Raw genomic sequence first — 22,902 nt, 5'->3', positions numbered from 1 at the left:
ACAGAAGTATAATCTCACTGTCCACGGAACAGTATGATCTTACAAGAACATGTGGTTTAAGAGATTGCTGCTGTTCCATTCAGAGCCTTTTAAGAAGAGTTTTCTAATTTGCTTGTGTAAATTCTATATGACTTTTGTCTATGAGGGTCCCAAGATTCCTAGCAGAGTCTTTTTGGTGTGAAAAAGGGGACATTCTCCTTTCATTACTAAAAAAAAGCTTATAGGATCCAACCCTAAATGCTAACATTTAGATAGCCAGCATTGTATAATGGTTAGAATGTTAGACTAGGATCTGGAAAACTGAGGCTCAATTCCCCACTCTGCCATGGAAGCTTGCTGGGAGACTTCGATCCAGTCACACACACTCAGCCTAATCTTCCTCGCAGGGTTGTTGTAAGGACAAAATGGAGAAAATAAGAATAATGGATTATTCTTCCAGAAAAAAATAAAAATTGCATTCATAACAAGATTCAGTGTCATAATGATGCTTTCTCAGAACTTTATGACCTTTCCATGTGATTATTTACAGTAAACTCCAGCACCATTTTATATACTCTAAAGCCCAAGTGTCATTTTTATAGCCAAGTTTTCCACTAGCAAATTACAGATTATAATCTTAATAAAGACTTGTTCCTTTTTTGCCATTTAAAAAAACCCCCACTAATGGTGTGTTTTTCCAACATTATGTCCAGACCAGGCTTCTTAGCACAAAAGTATAGTCCAAATGAGTATGCAGATCTGGGATGTACAACTCAAAAAAAAATGCCCCATTTGTTGTCAGTGTATAATTGCCACATCATGACCCCAAGACCCAACAAAAGATTCGACTAAGACTGTCAACTGCTGTTTGGGAGCAGGGAAGGGGACTTCCCTTTCAGCTTGAGCTGCATATTCAGTAGGTCCTGTTTGTTTTGTTTGTTGCACTTGCTCTTTGTTTTGTACGTTGAGAGCAATGGTGGGAAAAGGAGGAAAGGGGGTAATGGTCCTTTTTTGTTTTGCAAATAATTAAATCAACTGGTTATTAGTTCCTTATCATTCTGTAATCCTAAAGCAAAAAATATGCACAATAAAGAACATACTTCATGAGAGCACAACAGTGGTTATGTTGCTATGATGGAATTCATTAATCACGCGGTGGGGGTGTGCTTTGCCGGACCCACCGTGGGCTCGGCGGGGGGGGGGGCGAGGCGGAAGGGGGCTTTTCTAGGCCCCAGAAAGTGGAACTGTCATTATCCATCCATCCACCCCCTCCCACCACAATCCACTGTTTGCATAACAGCCGACGCCGACTTCCGCTCAGGACGCCCCGCCTACCGAAGGCGCATGTCAATCATCCCTGTGTGAGAGGAGGTACGCGGTTCTCCGGGCCGGCCCTCCCGCTCGCACTGCGCCTGCGTGGAAAGCGGGGTGCATGTCCAGCCGGGGAGCAGTGGTGTTGAGAAGGGACGCTTGGCGGTGGCTGCCATGTTGCTCTCGGCGCCTTTTCGGAGGCTCCCTGGACATGCGGTAAGGCGTCCGAGAACGGCTGCTTCCCCGGGTGCGCTGCACGCCCGTGACGCTGCGGACCGAGTCCGGTAGAGGCCAAGGGCATGGCCTTTCCTGCCAGTAAGAAATGGGCAGGGATGAGGCCGGTAGCATCTCCCAATGTCTGTTTAGCCCGGGGAGGACGGGAAATAACAGGGGACAAAATAACGGATGCATGCGGTGAGTGACAAGGAGAACGGCAGACACGTTGGGAAGGCTGTTGTGCTTTAGGGTTGGCCTCCCAGGCCCAGATTGTCACGGATATCAGCCTTCACACAAAAACTGGAACGCGTTTGAAGGGATTATCCGTGTCGGTCTGTTGGGAGGCTCCAACACACACGCACCGTTTGTTTACCTCTTCCTGGTATTACCTTTCCCTTATGGAAGTGACTGTATCTGCCTGTTCTGCCAGTTGCGAACAGCCGAATCCCCAAGGTCAAACTTCGTGTCACTGTCTCCCAGATTCTCATTGTGAAAAAACTTGGGTGGGAGGTGAGAAGTGACACTGAGTGCAGCGTACGTGGGCTGGAGCGTATGTGCTTTTCTCCGGGGAAACCTTTATTTATTTACTTATAGTCTGGGAGTCTAACCTGGAAACAGAAAAGTTGAGGTCTGGTGATGTTACGGTGGAAAGCATTAGGGAGAAGGTTGTTTACTTGACCAATTTGTGAAGGTAAAGGTGCAAGCGCCAGACCAATTAATTCCCCACTCTAAAATAATTTGGCAGGGTTTATTCTACAGACTTATATCTTTATACTGAATTTTACTCTGAGGAGGCTCTTTAGAAAAAAGGGCAGGCTGGTGGAGAATAAATTTATCTAATGGTGCTAGTGACTGCAGCTGTGTGGAACCCCTATGTCTGATGCCAGGCAGCACACTCGCACACTCTGAATAGCAGATTATGCAGAACACAGCAGGAAACAGGTTGTTGCTGTTATGGCCTGTTAACTAATAAGCTTTCCACAGGTTTCTGCTGTGGTGTATGGGTGAGGCCTGTGGTCCAGTCCAACAGAAATCTTTTTGTGTTCCTAACAAGTAGTCAGCACTGGAGAAGTAGTTGGGGAAAAGAGTAGTTGTCATTTGATTGTCCTAAAGAAATAAGCAGGGGCGTACCTAGGCAAACTGGCGCCTGGGGACAAAACCTAAGTTTGGCGCCTACCGCCCGAGCATACATGGGCTTCCACCCTCCCCACCATGAGACCAAAACAATGATATTTTGTACCAGCCTTCACAAAAAACACCTCCCACCTCCCAGCAAAATGCATACATGGCCTCTCTCCCCACCAACTCTTTTCCCTAATTTCCTAATCGGGTTACAACAACCCATATGTAGGTTGTTAGCCTGAGAAACAACTTCAAGCCAGTGCAAGTGGGTATTAAGCATGTAAATCTCTCACAAATCACCCCCAGCAAAACACTTACCAAACAAATGTCAGCAGCATCTCTCACAAAACACCTCCATGGAATCCACCCCAAAACAGCATCACTTTCTAATGGTGTTTAAATCCAGGAGCCAGATTCTTCTTTAAATCTATCACCTTTAAAAAGGGAGAATCTGGGGTCCCCTAGTTAAAACAAAATTCGAAAGTGATGCTGTTTGGGGTGGATTCTCCCTCCCACCCCTGAAACAGCATCATTTTAGGGTTGGAGATTCAGATGGAAAACAGATACAGTTAAGATTCTGGCTGAATCTGGGCAAATTTGGGCAATAACATTCGACCAAAAATGGTCCTGATATGTCCCGCCCAAATATGAACAAAATGTACTAAATGCAAGGCATTTGGGGTTTTGGGGGGTATTTTTGGTGTTTTCTTGGCCTTCGCAGGGAGTGCATTTTTAAAGCTAAGGCACCATGATTTACAGGGCATCATCCAGAGACTGCTCTCCTCGATGATACCAATCCCGAAGTTTGGTGATGTTTGGTTAGCAGCAAAGTTATGGACACCCAAAATGGAATGCCCCCATCTCCCATTGTTTTCTAATGGGAAAGCTAACCTGAGATGGGGACTCACCACCTATTTGAGGGACCATAACTTTTTTTGGTTCCTCCTGAACATGGAACTTCACCCCAAACTTGGGCGTACCATCATAAGAATAGTTAACAGATGATACCCTGAGACTTTGGTATCACTCAGCTTTAAAAAACCATCCCTTCCAGGCACCCCAAGAAATTCTGGCCTCAAGCATTCTTTGTTTTGCTGTGACTTTGCTCCATTGTAGCTAATCCAAGCTTGGTGAGCTTTGCTTCTGGAGTGGGGAGTTGAGAGAGAGTTCTGATGAGAACTCAGCCCACAGGCTTTCAAGTATGCAGGAGCAGGGAACAAAATAAGTTTCCTTTTGGGGGGCCCATAAAATTGAACCCCAGAAGCAAAGCGTCTCCTGTAAAACCTGGATGCTATTATCAGGAGGCTTCCTCCTGAGCCACCTCCTGAAAGTTCTGCTGCCTCTATCTTCAAAAAAAAAAATGTGCAGCCTGCGCTCCACACACTCAGAAATTCCTCATTGGCTACAATGGAGAGCAAAGTCACTGCAAAACAAAGAATCTTTGGGGCGAAATTTCTTTAAGTGCTGGAAGGGTGTGTATTTTTAAAGCTAGTGACACCAAATTTTCAGGGTATCATCTGTTAACTATTCTTATGATGCCACCCAAGTTTGGTGAAGTTATGTTCAGGGGGACCAAAGTTATGGTCCCTCAAATGGGTAGCCCCCATCTCAGGTTAGCTCCCATTGAAAATAATGAGGATGGGGGCATTCCATTTGGGGGTCCATAACTTTGCTGCTCCTGAACCAAACATCACCAGATTTTGGTGGTACCATCAGGACAGTCTCTGGATGATACCCTGAAATTTTGGTGCGGCTAGCCTTAAAAAAAATGCGCCCCCTGCAGGCCGAAACGTGAAACACTTAAAACGCTTAAAAACACACAAACGACCCTGAAATGTTGGCGCCCCCCCACGTGACCAAATGGGGGGCGCCCGGGGACAAAGGGTACCCCCTGTCCCTAGGCAGGAACGCCACTGGAAATAAGGGTATAATCCTAGATGAGGTCAGGCAGGAGAGACCACTAAGGGAAAATACTGCCTTATCCAACTTGTTTCCTTTATCCTTAGATATCTTTTTCTTAGACTATCAAACTAAGCAGAATCAACCCAGAACGTATGTGTAGCGATTGTAGAAGAGGGAAATGGGTGATGTGAAAATGAACAACAGAAGATGACCTTTGAGATGCGCTGGTTCCTTCTGAATGACTGGAGGAATCCATTAACTTTCTGAAGGGGTCATGCCTTAAAACCAAGACTTTGACTGCTCACAAGGTGATCTTCAGGGTCTGCCTTCAAACATCAACATTTTAGCCCATTTCAACAGGGATTATGCATACATAAACAATACTGTTGTTCAACACATAAAGTACAACACATGTGTACATAAAACATCCAGCACACTGATAGGTAGTGTGGTGTAATGGATGAAGTGCTGGGTTTGAATCCCCACACAATTGTGGAAGCTTGCTGGGAAGCTTCTCACACATTCTACCTAACTTACCTCACATAGTAGTAGTTACCTCATAGGAACGGAAAAGGGTGTTATCTTCTTGGGTTCCCATTGGAGAGAAAGGTGAATGAGTAAATGAATAGATGTATGTTCTCATTGTTGAATTATGTCCTTCAAAGCAGGCTTCACATTTGATGACATAAGCAAACTCTGTGGGGGGGGGGGGGGATAATTTATCTGTGTATGCAAACAGAGTTCAGTTGTAAGCAGGTGTATTCCTCCTCCTGTTAAGGAGTGCCATGAAGCCACAGTGGCCAAAGACTGGATAAGCATGAGACACTGCTCCCTACAAAATGGATGCTTTTCCCAGAGTTTTCAGATCCATCTTGTTCACCAAGCCAGACCTGGAAGGCAACTTGGCCACTGAATTTCCCCCCGGCCCTAAAGTGTACCTGACTGAACACGGGCTAGATAATCCCCATTGTGTCATCTTAAAGTGATTAATCAGCGATCTGAGCAGAACATTACTTGCCCTATCTGTGCCCATCCCAGCAGTCAGTCAGTATTCAGAATAGTCCAGGCATTCTCTTGGGTCCAGCAACTCATCATGTCTCTCCTATCTTTTTGATGGTACCCCAAAAAGACAATCAATTCTGTGTTTCTAGCCTTCCTGCCAGCTTATACTACCTCAGAACCCATTTTAGGGTATAAATGTTGGTCTTTTGATCATTCATAGCGTGTGTGTTCTGAATCTGTGCACACAACCTCAACTATGTGTGGACTTTCCATTGTTCCTGGTTGTTTTCCTCTTTAGCACTGATTTCTCTGGAATCCCTTCAAGACTAGTAACTATCACTCATCGCTGCAACCCTATCCATCTTCCTCTTTTCTCTCAGTCATTCTTTGCTTTGTGTGTATGTTGGTGGAGCTTCCCTGTCTCCAGACTAGGAGTCACCGGGTGTGCCTTCCCTCCTTTGCCTTCCTGGCGATGGCCAGCCCATCTTTGCTCCTGCTGGCCAGGGAGCAGGTGGCACAGCTGGCTAGCATCCAGAACCACAGGCCTAAGCCCCAGGGTCTGGCTCATTGGCCACAGATCTGTCGTTTGCCACCTCTCCTTCTAATACTTCTACTCCTTCCTCCCTCTCCACTTCACTGACTCAATTTCTATCCCTATCTGTCTCTTCAATCTGTCTCCTATTCTTCTCCCCGATTCTCCCCCTCCCCCCTGCTCCTGCTGGCCAGGGAGCAGGTGGCACAGCTGGCTAGCATCCAGAACCACAGGCCTAAGCCCCAGGGTCTGGCTCATTGGCCACAGATCTGTCGTTTGCCACCTCTCCTTCTAATACTTCTACTCCTTCCTCCCTCTCCACTTCACTGACTCAATTTCTATCCCTATCTGTCTCTTCAATCTGTCTCCTATTCTTCTCCCCGATTCTCCCCCTCCCCCCAAACCCGTCGTAGAGCTATCCTCCCAACGCCAACTGACTTTTGGGCTGTCTGTAAGGCTTGGCCAGGCCCATGTAGCCAGGCTCTCAGCCCCATCTTCCTCCCTAAGTCTGGGGGGGGGGGGGAAGGCCTCCTGATCCCACCCCTGCAGCTGAGAAGTGGCAAGTGGAAAATGGAGGACCCAACTGCTGGGCCTGATGATGGAGGCTCATCTGCTTCAGGGGTTTGGGTGGCCTAGGCATTGGTTGCTTCCACCAGCTTCTGAGGGTTCCTGCCGGGCTCCTTTGCCTCCTGGCCACATCCCAACCACGGTGACTCACCACAGGTTGCCTTCTTTGTCCCATGCCTCCCAGGTGATACGTGAGGGGGCCGGCAGGTAGCAGTGTACTGGGCAGTCACTGCAGTGTGGGGGCTTTGGGTGGGGTGCTAGGCAAGTTCTGGATGTAATGGGAGGCCATACACAGACATTGTTTAAAATATATTTCTTGCTTTACTATTATTTTCTTTAATAAAACCAATGCTAATTGTACAACCACCTGCTCGTTTGGGAGTTTTCACATAGGACTATTCTGGTATACTTGGGTTATTGATCCCAGCCATCCTCTCTATGTCTCCAGCTAATTCTCCCAGCTAAAGTAGAGATTGTATATGCCTACTGAGTTGCATAGGAATGTAGATAGACTACTGAAATAAATGCATTCTGACAGCTTTTGTAGATCACATGAACAAATGATTTGCCACCAAAATACTTAGCACCATGATCAAATGTTATATCCTGACAGAGAAATAAGTGAGAGAGTACAAATGTAAGATGAATTGTATATTGCTTTACTTTAGCTCAGGGGTAGGGAACCTTTAACACTCAAAGAGCCATTTGGACCCGTTTTCCACGGGAAAAGAAAACACTTGGAGCCGCAAATAATTTTTGACATTTAAAATAAAGATAACACTATATATTTTGGGGTTTTTTAACCTTTTACTCCGCTCATTCTGAGAAGCACATGGATGCGCCCGCCCTGCTGCCTGCAGGGCGGGCAAGGATGGGGCCAGCGGTTCGGCCTTGCCGGCCGCCGGGAAAGCACCTGCCCCGCTCCAACGGGGCGGGCGAGAGGGGGAGCCCACGGCGCGGCCCAGCCAACGGTGGGCAGTTAGTGCACCCGCCCTACTGCCTGTAGGGCGGACAAGGATGGGGTCGGTGGCTTGGCTCATGGAGCCGCAGTGCAAGGGCAGAAAAGCCGCATGTGGCTCTCGAGCCGCAGGTTCCCTACCCCTGCTTTAGCTGAATCTTGTATGTCTGTGCTGCCTTGTATCATTACATCAACTTATCCAAATATAGTTTACTTACATGGCCAGAAAGGAGGCTCGCTTGAAGAGACATAACTCAGAAAATTAGAAAGTACGTGTGTTGTATGTAAGCCTTGTGGAATGTACAATTTGGAGAACAGCTAGTGAACAACCTATCCTTTTTTTAATTTTTCCCATTTTTTAAACCAGTAATTTCTGTGGTTAGTCAAAAGGAATCAAAACATCCCAATAGCCACTCTCTATTGTTTCCTTTTGCATCACCCAGACATGAGGGGAAAATAGCACCCTAACTTATCTCTTTAGCAGCTCAGTTCTTGAACACCCAAGTCAGAGGATGCAAATGAAGATCTTCTGTTTGTTTTCTGTCTGGATGGAAAATGGACAGAGCAAAATTAGTGTGCTTTGGTTTCCTGTTGTATAAGACATGCCATTAAATGTTGCATTCATTGTATTTTTCCACTTGTTTGGTCTTATGTCCTCCTCCCTTGGCTTCAGAACCTGTGTTCTCAGCTGTCTTAAAGTGAATTTATGATAGTATCTGTATCAGTAGGTCTGAAATTCTTCTAAGCGTACTTCTTTGCAAATAACATTGGTTGAAACAGAGTGTACCTATAGTGCAATCCTAAGCAGTGTTACACCTTTTTAGATCCATTGAAGTCAGTGATCTTAGAAGGGTTTAACTCTATTTAGGTCTGTACTGCTAATCTGGAATTAATTTGTATTAACTGCTTCTGTAAACTGATTTGAAGTTGGAAGATCTTCACCAAATTTGGCCTGAACATTAAGTTTGGTCCAGTGAAATGCTTGGGAAATGCACAAATTTCCCCCCATCTTTGCCTTCCTCTAGCCAGCACCTTGATTCTGAAATTGCTACCCAAGGGATGCACATCATATTTGCAGAAAGTAATCATTATACTCTAGTTTCTGTTGTCCTATAAGTCTCTAAAATTATTAATGTTTTTGGAAGTATAGATTGCAGCAGATTGTTTCAGTAAAGCAGACTGTTAAAGATAAACATATATGATAGACTTAAAGAACTAAACTTAGTGCTTCTGTTTAGAGCTTTTTTTTGGCACAGTTGTCTGACATTGATTAGGTATTTCTTGTTTGGAATTGAATATTTTCTTATATTTGTAGGTTGTAGCATTACCAGTGTTACAAGATGGCATAAATCATATAATCACTGGACTAGCTCCCAAAAATCTAGTTCACTTATACATAAAGAATCTCCTATTAACTTCTAAATTGTTATGTATTTAAACTCCTAAAAGTTGAGTCTTGGAAATTGACATCTTTCTTTGTTTGTAATAAGGAATAACTATTTATTTGTTCATTAGACGTTACCTGAATGGTTTGTCATCGTCAGGCCTTTTACATGAATTAGATATGCTATTCCAGTGTGTTTGATTCCCATGTCAGATGGTACCAATACATTTGTGCTAAAGACAAGGCTGTGTTGCATCTTCTGTAGAAGACAAGGTTGCACTTACCTGTACCTGTTCATTGAGGTCTTCTGTGCAGACACACATTGGGATTTTCTGTGTGCAGGCCAGCCATTCAGCAGATTTTTCTTCAATACCCTAGCAACAGGAAGAGGTGCCCTACTCTCCAGACCAAGAGGTGACATTTGTGCTGGGGAAGAGGCTGTGTTGCATGTCCTGTAGAACTTTCCATTATGGTCTCTGTTTTATAAAACTTCCCAGAATTTTTAAAGAAACCTACATATTTTCTTCAAATGAGGGGAGTAAGATCAAAAGTATGTTGGCCTTTTTATCTGACTTTTGCAAAGAACCTCTTGGGGGAAAAGTTTTATTTACAGTAAGATATTAGGAAGCACACAGTTGCAATTGATAGTCCTAGTAAGCCATCCTAAACAGATTATAGGGAATAAGTCTAACAGTTGCTGATGTCACAGAGACATTGAAGGCAGAATACACAGCTAAGCTTTGCTGCAGTATTCTGAATTCCACTGGATAGGTAGCATTTAGGGGCAGTTATCAGCAGAAGATTGCAAGCAGACAGAAACCCAGGATCAGAGCTTCCTGATACCTTTTCCACTTGTGTGGCCTTAAATAAATCAGAACAGAAAATGGATCGATAGACATAAAACTTTATAATGTAGGTGAAATAAAAAATTATTTGGAAGAATTTATTCAGTTTTGTCCTGCCAAATAATCTCCATATTCTGTTGTCTTCTGCTTGTACAAAATTCATTGTTGATCCAGCAAGGAAAATACCTAGAAGTTGCAATTGAAGAATAACCTCCTGTGTTTGCTTGTTGGTTTTAAGGTGAAGCAGATTCGCTGCTTTCATGCAGCCGCTGTGCGCAGTAGTGCTGGTGGAGCCTTGTTTGTGGTAAGTAATTTTGTATATTTGACTAAAGCAAATGTAACTGAAGATGAAAACTGCATAAGGATTATTTTATGAAATGTGTATATTCTAGTTAGAAATATCTATTGCTTTTTTCATATATTGCAATGTTTGGGTAGATGAGTTTCAAGAGAATGTTTCACAGACATTGGATAAGCTAATCAATTATGGCAACATTTATTCTGGTTTTTGGAATACTGCACTGAACATTTTAAAAAGATGTTGAGCTTCAGAATGAGACCTTAATTATTATTTTAGGGAAAACTCTCTTGTTTTCTATCAACAAGAATGAGCAGGAAATATGAATAAATTTTTGGAGAAGAATGAGACAATTTTCATAAAAAGTTGGAATAAATACATTTTGACACCAACTACTGATGTAACTTTTGTTTAGTAAAACAACCTTTTAAACTATCCATTTTGTTTAAAGTGTACATGTCTAACTTGTATTATGACAGGAATTTTCAACATTTTCTGTCATCATAACCTTCATATGCTACGTTTTGTTGATGTGGCATGGAAAGATTGACAGTTAAACTGGAATAGAGGCATCCAGCTTCAAGTACAGGAGCCTGCAATAATTGAGCAAAAGGATTTGTTAAGGTCCATCTCTTCCCTTAGCCCCTCCCCAGCGAAACTAGCTGTCTTCTGTGCATCTTGTAAATTTTGTATTTTTGTACAGCACAGAGATACTCCTGAAAACAATCCAGATACTCCATTTGATTTCACAGCTGAAAATTATAAGGTATGTCTAAGTGATGGCAAGAAACTGAATTCCTATATTAAACTGAGGCTATGGCTCATTATGATGGGTGTGTTTTTCTGGAACAGAGAATAGAGGCAATAGTAAACAACTTCCCAGAGGGACACAGATCTGCAGCTGTGATGCCAGTCCTTGATCTAGCTCAGAGACAGAATGGATGGCTACCTATATCAGCTATGAATAAGGTACTTAAATACTTTTTCCTTGTCATACATTTTTGTTACAGTATTCTTCAAATTCACTCCTAGTAACAGTTAATTGTTGGTTGGAATCAGAGTTTGTAACAAGACTTTAGCATAAGTTGTCCTCTTTTTGGTATTCTAAATGTTAAATTAAGTTGTATAATCTGTTAAACAGGCTTCTGAGTGACTAAAAGTATACTGTCTGCTGTCTTTGGCGCTTCACTCATGTCCTAGTGAAAAAAATAGCCCTGTCAGGGACTTGGCAGTTATAAGTTATTATTGATAAATAGATGACACAATTGTAGGTTGCTTGATGGTTTGATATAAGCAGATAGTGGCTCTCATTTAGGTCGGGTATGTACATCTTGTAAACTTGTATTGAAAGGGATTCGGAAACCAGCGGTATCAGCATTTGTGCATTAACCGTATGCAGGACCTTGTTGATAACATTTAGCCTCTGCTACTTTCTGTGGAAAATTCTGATTTATGAAAACTCACACCACAATTGGGATGATTTCTTTTAGAAATGTTTTATTGAAACTGCTCCTTTATTGCCTTGAAGGTAAATAAAATTTTATTGTTAAGATCAGTGACCAGCAATTACCAATAATTAAAAAATTAAAAATTACATGATAAAAGGTTACAAGATGTAAACATTTTAACTCTCCTTCAAACCGCTGTGACACATTTACCCACAGACTGAGTAAAAAGGAGCTTATTGTCCCATTTTACAGTGTGGGGGGAGAAAAACTTAGAAGGAGGTTGTACAGAAATTGCACCAAAGCCTCGGAGAAAAACTGAAAGTTTAATTGAGAATTTAGCTCTCTGACCAAACAAATGTAGGTAAATTTGCTAGGATAGCAAACTGTTTATTAGATTGCAGTTTTCTGTTAGGTATTGGGTATATCTGTAATTTTGCTTGTACGTTTTAATTTCTAAATTCTATAAATATGTCAAATATTGCAATTTTATATAAAGAAGTTGTAATTTATGTATTTTATGTTAAAGCAATAAAAGCAGTTTAGGTTTGACAGTACATATTGCTTATATTTCAACTGTTCCCAAACTTTTCTTTTTTTCCAGAGAAATGGGGGAAGGAGGGATTGTTTCCATGGCTTCAAGATTTTTGAAAAGGTTACATCTCTGCTTGAAATAATATGTTTCCTCATATTATAGGTTGCTGAGATTCTTCAGATGCCTCCCATGAGAGTATACGAAGTAGCAACTTTTTACACCATGTATAATCGTAAACCTGTTGGAAAGTACCATATTCAGATTTGTACAACTACACCTTGCATGTTGCGAGACTCTGATAGCATCTTAGAAGCCATCCAGAAGAAGCTTGGTATGATGCCATATTGCCTTTCTAATTTAATCCCTTTTGGCTAAGATCAAATGTAGTAAAGGATTTTGTGGTAATGAAGCATAACATTCAGATGTTCACATGCCACTGGCTACATCCTCAGATCCCAAATATAAGCAGGATACAATGAGAAGAAATTGAAAGGAGGAAAGTGTAGACTTACAAAAACAGGAATTAGCGGCTCGAGAAACTGGTAGTCCAAAAGAGCTGGTGTAGGATACAAAAATGAAGTTTGGAACTTGTACAAGAATTTATTCAGGGAAGTGGAGAGAGAAAACTGTATATGGCTAGGAGCTGAAGAGGTGACTAATTGTGTAGTGATTTGTAGTAACCTGCCAAATCTGTGGCTGCAAGACTTCAGTAAGGCTTTAAGGAGAACTCTGTCACTGCAGCACTGAAGACAACAATAACACTAACTGCAGAAGCAAGGCTCTGTGTGTCTAAAAGAAGGCTTTGCTTTTAGATATCCTCCATTGGGTGCACGTTACAATACCATGTCTCTTCAGGGTGAAGCATCTTGCTACACTGTACATGAGAACACAGGGCTAAATTTGTCAGAGAACACTTTTTTTGTCCTAATAGAAACTTGGAACACAGGCTTGCTACATAACACGTATACAGTTATTTGAGTCATGAAAGAAACATTTCAATGATTTCTTAAATGTATTAATTATACCCTATCATGGTGATAGGTAGGTGACCATGGTTAGGGATACCTGTGTAGCCTGAATTGGAAGTTCTACTGTATGTCAAAACTCTTTATAATATAATATAAAGAGTAAAATATTTTGACCCTGAATTAGGAAACAAAAGTCAGAACAGCTATGTAAACTATCTAGGGCAGTGATGGCGAACCTTTTTGCAACCAAGTGCCCAAATTGCAACCCAAACCCCACTTATTTATCACAAAGTGCCAACCCGGCAATTTAACCTGAATGCTGAGGTTTTAGTTTAGAAAAAACTGGTTGGCTCCCTCTTCCTCCGCCCCACCCGCTCAAGCAGGGGCCAGCTTGCTCTAGCCTCCAGCAAGTCCCGCGTGCATCGCTCTGTGCCTCTCTAGCATCTCTGTCTTCTCTGCGCCCCCCACCTCAGGCAGCAGCCACCCGAAGCACAGGCACCAGGCCCACCAGCTGAGTTCTCCCTGCTCACTGCGGTGTGTGCACATCGTGCTCAATGGCCCACGCCAGCCTAGATGTGTGTGTGTGTGGGGGGGGGGTGATTTTCCGCCCCCCACATGACGAACTGTGTGTGCGCGTGCCCACAGAGAGGGCTCCGAGTGCCGCCTCTGGCACCAGTGCCATAGGTTCGCCATCACTGATCTAGGGGTTCTATACCTCTTTCTACTCTACCAGTATTAAAAGATTATGGCTCTTTAAAAGTTTCTTATGGTTTTATAAACTCATTCATAAAGTGTTTCATTTGAGAAGGTAGATGGTTTAAAATGGCTTAAAATTGACATGTTAGTATTGTGCCATGTGAAAGAAACTGGATAGTCTAGTCTGATCGAGCAACCAGGGCTATACCACTGTAGCCAGATTAAAAAGAAATGGGGCATTTTAACACCAGCTGCTGGGGAGTTGTAGGTGCAGCACCTGTATGTGCACATGATAGCTCAACCTGTTAAGAGTACACCTTCAGGGCTTAATTTGTTTACCACTCTTGTATAGATGAAACAAATAGTTACTCCTTTTATATTTTTTATTACTGCATCAATTAATTAAACCTATCTTTCTTTCCTTAGGTATAAAAGTAGGGGAAACAACACCTGATAAACTCTTCACACTCATTGAAGTAGAATGTTTGGGTGCCTGTGTAAATGCTCCGATGGTGCAAATAAACGATAATTATTACGTAAGTGACTTGCACAAAAATCGTATTTGCACATAAACGTCTTGTGTTCTTCTAAGATTACCGCATCAAACTTTGAGAAAAGGAATTAACTCTTGCCTAGACCGAGGACCATTCATAGAATGGCTAAAATAACAAATATTTATTTGCACTCAATTGCAATACAGTAACCACATATTACATGATTGTTTTACAGTGAGTGCTCAGACCTTCCAGTACAGATCACAAGCATATTGCCTGATTATGGGACTGATTAAATTTTCCACTGAATATGAGGAAGCTCTCCTGTTCAAAGCTTTAATTCCAGTGATGCCTACAAAGTCTCAGGTGTCAGCAATATTAATCCTGTAGGCTAAATCAGTCTCACTTCAGCACTTGACATAGCAAGACACAACTGTAGTCAAGTTTCTAAACTGATAGGGTTTTTAAAAAAAATTATATGAGTAACAATCTCAATGGTTGTAAAGATTCCGTATTTGAAGAATATTGCATTTTCCTTATACTTTGCGTTACAGGAAGACCTCACCCCAAAAGACATTGAAGACATAATTGATGAACTGAAAGCTGGAAAAGTTCCAACACCTGGCCCAAGGTACCTTTGTTTTATACAATGCAGAATATTAGGGGTGAACAATGATAAAACACTTCACTGAACCAAAGCAATCAACACCCATCAGAGCTAAGTTAAAAGCTTTTTCTCACAGGTACCAAGTGGTCTGACTTAATATGAGACATGGTTCTTCATTCCAAAAGGATTTGGTTTTATTCCCTGCTTAGACTGCTAACAAGAATTTCAGTTTGGACACTACTACTTAACATGTATACATATTTCCATCTTTTTGGTAATTGTTACATTCTTCATTGAAAGAATATATGCTCCACAACCAATTTTTCCTTGTAACTTGATGCTAAGTGGCTATGTTGGCTTTGTAAAGGAAATAATAAATGAGACTTTACTGGCTATTCTTGAAAAAACATAATCCATACTACAGCTTGTGGTTCTCTTGCACTAAGCAAGAAATCTTTGTTGCTAGGATGCCTTCCCTCCAATCTGAGATTCTTTTCTTTAGCACAAGGTTACCATTGTTTCCAATCCATTTTCTAGCCCTTGTAGAACCCAGTTATGCCCATACAGTTATGCTGAATCAGAGTCTCTGGGGGAAAGTACTCCTAAATAAGCATGTGTCGGGTTACAGGCATGGTAGGTGGCATAAATTGGATAATTTGACTGATTTTTAGATTCATCACTGTGTTCCTTTTTCATAAAGATATTCAAGTTAATACTATCTATAGGGGCTTGGAAAACATTGTTTTCATTTTAGAGATAAATGGTGCAACATGGAGCAATGGTTAAGATTTTCATTTATTTTCAGGAACGGACGCTTCTCATGTGAGCCAGCTGGTGAACTGACTTCCTTGACAGAACCACCTAAAGGACCTGGTTTTGGAGTTCGGCCAGACCTTTAACAATCTTGTACTAATTGTAAAATAACAAAAAAGACTAATAAATCTGAACTGTGGATACATGAAAACAAGTGTTCAGCTATGAAATTCAATAAGATAACTTGAAATAATTTCTTTTAGCATAGTTCAAGCAACAGAAACATACTATCTGGAATTAAAACAAATTTATTTTCATTTTGATACTCATTGAAAATGATCCAAAATACAGCCTTTTTATGAGCTTGCATGTATGAGGATGTTTACAACATTCAATGTCAATAAATTGGCTTGAAATACACAGAAGCAATAAAAAAATTAACTGAAATGCATAAGGACCAATGTGAACTTGATTTAAATTGCTAGACAGTAAAACGAGATATAAATCATGGTTTTCTACATAAAGATTCATTCTTGCTTGTATACTCATAATATTTATAACTAGACAGGTTTCATTTTTAGAATAATTTTTCACATTAGTTTCACAATTATATCAAACATTACTTATTCAGTTACGCTATTAGAAATACATACATAATTATGAAATTATTGCAAGGTGAACTATCTCCAGTTTCATTCAGGCCATGCATTTCTTTTTTGCAAGGTTTGCATTTTGTACACATGCCTGCCTTACCCATAGGCAGAAGAACTTCAAACTGTGTCTCTTCTATGGTCTTCTGCCATTTTAGATTTTACCCTCCAGCATGAAAATAATATAAACCTCAGACTCTATGTACAAAAATCCCAAGAGTTATGTGGTATTCTGCTCAAAAAGTTTCTTTCATTTTTACTGCTTGCCCCTCCTTCCTCACACTCAACTCCTTTTGCAGATCCATTCCACTCCAAACAATTTTCTATTCATTGAACTTCCTGAAACTTAACAATTAAGAGGTATGGGATTGATTCTATATATACAGATTTGCAAAGGAGAAATGAGATTAATTTTTTGTCAACTCAATGTTTATAACAGTTTTACTGTGAAGAAGAGATATGTTATCTCTGCAGACACAAATTCATGGCTTTGAGAACTACAAAACAAAGCAACTATGATATCTTTTTAGATAGAAAACCAGCCCAAAATAATCTTACAGAAACCTCTGAAGGAGCATAACTGTGAATGGATTAATGGAATTCATTTACCAAATTTTTTAAGTACTGCATGAATAGTGTTACATAATTAAAAACTAATCCTTATTTCATTATGAATAACCTATGAACTCTAATGTACCCTAAATAGAAAACAATCATCATAGATTTTCCTCAAAAAGCATTTTATTTTTTTAAATCCGATTAAATTTGTAAAATCCCATTTTTAAAATATCATTGATTTTTTATTCCCCTCTTCTGATAAGAACCTAATCATAGCTCTAGGTAAAATAAAATGAAGCAACAAGGTGCCAGTGACTGGTAAGGAGCCCTCGGAAAAATGAGGGCGGGGCACCTACCAACCAGAGACTAAACTGCTTTGAGTGTGAATGGGCTTATGCCTTATTTGTCAATTCAGCTCTTGTTGAATGCAGATATTGGTATCTAGTGTTCCACCTATTACATTTAATAGTTTTAAATATAGATGTGACTGACAGCCAAAGTGGTCTATGGTTAAGAGCAGTGGACACTAATCTAAAGACCTGGCTTTGATTCCCCATTCCTAGACACGAAGCCTGCTGGGTGACCTTGGACTAGTCACAGTTCTCGCAGAACTCTGTCAGCCCCACATATCTCACAAGCTGTCTATTGTAGGGAGAGGGAGGGAAGGTGTTTGTAAGTCACTTTGAGACTGCTTTGGTTGAGAAAACTAGATTATATATCCAAATTCTTCTTCATCTTAATTTTCACTACACACACTAGTCAATATTCATCACTTATCCAGTAGATATGTGAGAAATCAGATTTCTAATGTGGAACCTGTTACTCAAACACAGTTTTCTTTCCCTGTATATGCTAACTAGGTGACTTAAAGTAGACAGTCTTGCATTGGAATGAGAAGGTACATTTCATCTTGTTACCATATCATTACCATGAAGATGACTACTTTGCTAAAGGGCACAGCTGCGATTTCAGATAAATGAGCTAAGAATTGTAGATTGGTTTCCTGGTTAACTGTAATCATGCAGTACCAAAAAACATACTTTCCAGTGGCCCTGTGAGGAATCCTGAATAGAAAACTTGGTGTGATCCTTTATAATTAAAATGATTGGCAACTGCTACATTAGAAACCAATAAGGTAAGATTTCACTGAAGGTATCACAATCCATACTTCTGCAAACCTTTTGCCAAGGAGCATGCAATCCAGGCAGAAGTTGTAAACATAAATCTCCATTTAACAGTGCATGAACTATAGTAAGTTACCCCAGATAGAAATAACACTTTTTTAAATTGAACTGCAATCTACTGATGGAAGCATTTGGGAGATTATCTTTAGTTTCATTACGGTGACTGCAAAATCTTCCAAGTTATTTTTAAAGCACCTAAAAGCTGTTCTTATGAGGACAGATGTTCTTATATTTGACAGAGGAACAGCATTTTGTTTTAGCCGTCGCTCAGTGTCATCGCTGACTTAAAACAAAGAACAGAAGAAATTGTACATGTTTATATTAATTTTTTATAAATATAAAAATATATAAACAAATTAAGTATTTAATTTAGAATTTTAATGGGCTGGATTCAAAGTATTGCTAGCGGAGCTCTATTTGTGGAACGTAACTTTCTTGTTTCTTTCCTTTCACTGTATCCTTTAAAGTCATGGTTCCCATCCTGGCTTGGTAGGGTGACACAAAGTCCAAGTTTATTTGATATAGTGATCTACTTAAAAAGAGCATGGACAAAGTCTAAGACCACCTATCACAGGCTTCATGATTTATACCTGGGTCAGGAATCACAGGTAGGGGAAAGTCGCTGTTAAAGTACAGCCCTAGATATCAGGAAGCCTCCAGGAACAGCACTAGGAATGCCATGGGGGAGGGGGGGCTGCTGAAAATTGCTCAGAAGTAGGAATTTAAAATTGTAACATGTACAGGGAAACTTATTCCAGCTAATTCTGGAATATCCTCCCACCCCACTTGGAAACTGGTCATTTTAACAGCGAGCTATGGTTTTTCATTCAGATGATAAACCATGATTTGTTGTCATTTTTTGCAAGTAAGATTTTAGAAGTTATTTAACCGTAATACAGAGGGAAGAAAGCAGACCATGGTTTAATTCAGACATAGTATGCTAAATGGAAAGTTTAAGCTGTATATGATGGATAAAGGAGAGAATGGAAAGTAGCACGTTCATCTAAAGGGCTCCAATTATGTTTTACATAACAAATAATAGTTCATGACATGTGCTTAATACTGTCTTAGACATTAAAAGGGAGGGGAGGGGAGGATTGTAAACAGACTTCCATAGATGCACTCATGCTAGCAGCAACAGTGTTCATCCTGGCAATTAAATCCCTTGGGTCCAGATGATACTCTGCAAAAAAAAGGCCAGAATGTGGACTGACCTTCCAGTTGAACCCTGCAGTTTTGCAGTATACAGGGACAATTTCAGTTATCTCTATTGGAGTACTGTATTTTGAGCTTATTTTGGCTTCAGAATGCATGCATAAAACTGTTTGACTGGGACAGTCTCCCTTGTCTGCCTGGGATAGGAGATGATGGGGTGGCTACAGTTGGTCAGCATGTTTCTCATGCATTTGTGTCTCTATGGCTGCTTCTGCACGGCCACACTGGGCGGGGGGGGGGCGGTGTCGGCGTATACGACGCCGACAAACCCCCCCACCCCAGGACCGTTCGCACAAACGGTCCCGGTAAAGACAGGGAAGACAGCGCAGTGCTGCGCCGTGGCCCGATCAACTTACCTTCCCTGCGACCTTCCGGTGCATCACCGAGACCAGGGGACATGCCCCCCCTGCCTTCGCGACCACTCCGGAGTCGCAGGGCAGGGGGCGTGTCCCCAGGCCTCGGTGATGCGCCAGAAGGTCGCAGGGAAGGTAAGTCAATCAGAAAAGGGGGGGAATGGCGCCTTCCAGCAGCTGCCGACCGGAAGCCGCTGTTTCCAGAAAACCTTGCTCGGGGAGCGAGGTTTGGAAACAGCGGCTTCGCGCCGCTGGGGGGAAATTTCCTAAAAATTGTAAGGCCCTTCTCTTTAGAAAAGTATTGCAATTAAATTTCAAAAGAACAATATTACAGCTGTGTGTGCCTAAAATTAATTATCTGCTACCTTGTACAAAACTCACTGAGTTGCAATGGGGAGCATGGAAGGTGTCACAGAAATAAATAGGGAGAGCATATTCAATTATAATGTTGTATACTTGCAGAAAGGTTATATTAAAAACTACTGTGATAAAACATAAAAAATCAATACTTGTGAATGATACACTGAAGAACATGGAGACCGGCACAAAAAGTAGACCTGATTTTTTAAAAGTATCACATTACCCCTCCCCCCACTATGCATCTACATGCAACCCCTTGCTCAGCTAGTGCGGAGTTTGGGGTTGATTTGTCACCAATATGCTGATGACACTCAGCTCATTCTGTTGATGGAGTGGGGGCAGCTGCTGCCCTTGTGGCTCTTCAGCATTGTTTGGAGGCGGTCACTGGGTGGTTGAAGCAGAGCAGGTTAAAACTTAATCCAACGAAGACGGAGGTTCTTTGGCTAGGCTGGGAAAGGGGAATTGGGGATTTTCAGGCAGGGTCTCTTTGGCTTTGACCCCTTCAGCTCACAACCTGGGTGTCCACCTGGATTCGTCTCTTTTAATGGAGACCCAGGTGGCACATGTAACCCAGGTTGCTTTCTTCCATCTCTGCCAGGCCTGGAGGCTGGCCCCCTATCTCTTCCAGGTTGACCTGGCCACTGTGATCCATGCAACGGTCACCTCCAGATTAGACTATTGCAACTCGCTCTACGCAGGCCTTCCCTTGCGGCTGATCTAGAAATTGAAGCTGGTACAGAATGCGGCAGCTTCTTGCGGGTGCTTCAGCCAGGGATCATATCACCCCTGTGCTTCGCCACCTGCACTGGCTCCCAGTGGAATTCCAGATCATCTTCAAGGTGCTGGTATTGACCTTTAAGGCCCTTCATGGCCTGGGGCCCTCATACCTTCGAGACTGCCTTACCCCATTTGTCCCGACTCGATCCCTCCGTTCAGCAGAGGCAAACTTGGTGGTGGTCCCCTGCCCCTCTATGATGCAGCTAGCCTCCACCACCAGGGCCAGGGCTTTTATGGCCCTGGCCCCGGCCTGGTGGAAAGATCTTTCTCCAGCTGTTAGGGCCCTGTGAGACCTTGGGGAGTTCCGCAGGGCCTGCAAAACTGAGCTGTTCCACCTTTGGGGGGGGGGGGCTGGCCACTGACCTGCTACCCCTTCCTGATGCCAATGTACCATCTGTTTCTCTTCGGCTGTCTGCCGGTTCCCTCCCAGGGTTAGAATTGGGCGCCATCCACCAAATTGTGGGTGGGTTATATCGCTGCTACTATTTTTATTGATGTATGTATTTTAACAATATTATTCAATGTTTTTGTATTTGGTATTTATTGTCTGTACACCACTCTGAGCCCCTTGGGGGAGAGTGGTTTATTAAGTCTAATAATAATAATAAGCACTTGAAACATCTTCAAATTGACAAAATTAACATCTGTCAAATTCAGAAGGCAGCCCTGCTGGGATCCGCACAAATACTACGCCGATACATTACAACTTCCTAGGCTTCTGGGTGAGGCTCGAATTGTAATGAAGGCCAACAACCAGCTAAAGATCTGGCAGCTGTGAAATCTACAATAATAATAATAATAATAATAATAATAATAATAATAATAATAATAATAATAATAATAATTGCCCAAATCATCAAAGTTCCAGGCTAACAGATCAAGAAGCTGCTCATTCGTGTTACATATATTATAGTACTTCATTTTCTCTTTTCTCACCCCTTCTATATATTCAAAATCAAGGTTCCTTAAGGTTTGTAAAAATAGTATTGTAATCATAATGTGTTAGTTTTTACACCTACTTATCTCTGTCTGAAATAATGCATTTTTTCAGTTAGAATTGATTTGGAACAGGTCTATGCAAAACAACTTGGAAGAATTATCCAATTGTCAGTGAGTAAAACAAGTCAGTTACTGCACTTTACCTTTTAGACTGGAGATTGGAGGACGTGTGTGGGAAGGACGGAGTTCAGGGGAGCTATGATTTCAGTGTTTTTTTTCACAAACTGGCATGTTTGCCATTTTTTAGCACAGTGATTGGAGAGAAACCTACATAGCCCTCTACGTGGTAGAATCAGGCTACCAAGTATCAAAGTTCTTAAATGACAAGATTCTATTGACATGTATTCTAGATAAAGTCTCTAGGGTTCAGTACTTTAGAATGAACAACCTGTCAAGTTAATGACATTTTACATTACAAGAGTTAGAAGTACTGAGCAATGTGAATTATCCAGTCCAGAAACGATAGTCACATAAACATCATGAAGGTTGTGAATTTTCCTGTTAAAGAGTCTTGTAAAATTATGCTCGTGTTCCAAAATATTTCTATCGAGAATCAGCGATTGTATCTTGAACCATGAAACTACCAGTTCATAAGCAGCCAATGGCGTGCACTACTCATGAGGAAAGACAGCCAGGGTTGTACTCAAAAGCCATACCAGACCCGAAATACCACCTTATTAGGAGTATCCATCTTTCCAGGTCTCGTTTCAGTTCCCTTGTTGTAACGATCATACACCTTAACAAAGGCACACCCATAAACTCTGAAGTGAAACATCTACTCAGTTGGACCAAATTAGAATTGTTTCACTAACATGAAAGATATGTAAAGAATAAAGTTTCATACAAAAATAAAACCCATCTTTGCTTACGACGAGTTTATCTTTCGCGCTCTTCTATTGCGAAGACAACAACACGCAAGCCTACTTAGACAAAAGGCCGCAGCGGCGGCTCAGGTTATGCCAGCTAAAGTCCAGCTGCAAAGCTGGTGCAACGTTCATCTGTGCGCAAAAGCTGTCGCCTCTCCAGGTGCCATGGTCGTCTGTTTGGAAGCGCCCTGCCCGAGACAGACGAGGATAACTAGCGATCAGAAACGGGCTTCCCCGTCCGAGCGTTTTATTAGGATGCAGCGCAGCCCTCCCGCCATCCTCTTCACCCGCGCATGCGCACTCGCTGTTTATTGAAAACTCACTGC

General features: G+C 41.7%; 1 protein-coding gene across 2 annotated transcripts; it reads left to right on the top strand.

Moving 5' to 3' along the window:
- Positions 1-1,335: 1,335 nt before the first annotated feature.
- NDUFV2 (NADH:ubiquinone oxidoreductase core subunit V2) lies at positions 1,336-15,825 on the top strand. 2 transcript variants are annotated; one of them, XM_048507465.1, is made up of 8 exons: positions 1,336-1,506; positions 10,057-10,122; positions 10,820-10,882; positions 10,969-11,085; positions 12,259-12,427; positions 14,187-14,296; positions 14,809-14,885; positions 15,667-15,825. In XM_048507465.1, exons 1-8 carry the CDS (start codon positions 1,465-1,467, stop codon positions 15,758-15,760), a joined length of 738 nt encoding a protein of 245 aa, XP_048363422.1. In that variant the 5' UTR covers positions 1,336-1,464; the 3' UTR covers positions 15,761-15,825. The 2 variants fall into 2 exon arrangements, with proteins under 2 accessions (XP_048363422.1, XP_048363423.1); XM_048507466.1 differs by lacking the exon at positions 1,336-1,506 and adding an exon at positions 1,636-1,704.
- The last annotated feature ends 7,077 nt before the right edge of the window (positions 15,826-22,902 follow it).

The sequence above is a fragment of the Sphaerodactylus townsendi genome, linkage group LG09 (genome assembly GCF_021028975.2).
Source record: "Sphaerodactylus townsendi isolate TG3544 linkage group LG09, MPM_Stown_v2.3, whole genome shotgun sequence".
In the NCBI taxonomy this organism is placed as follows: domain Eukaryota; kingdom Metazoa; phylum Chordata; class Lepidosauria; order Squamata; family Sphaerodactylidae; genus Sphaerodactylus; species Sphaerodactylus townsendi.
This window is presented reverse-complemented; position numbering and strand designations above follow the sequence as displayed.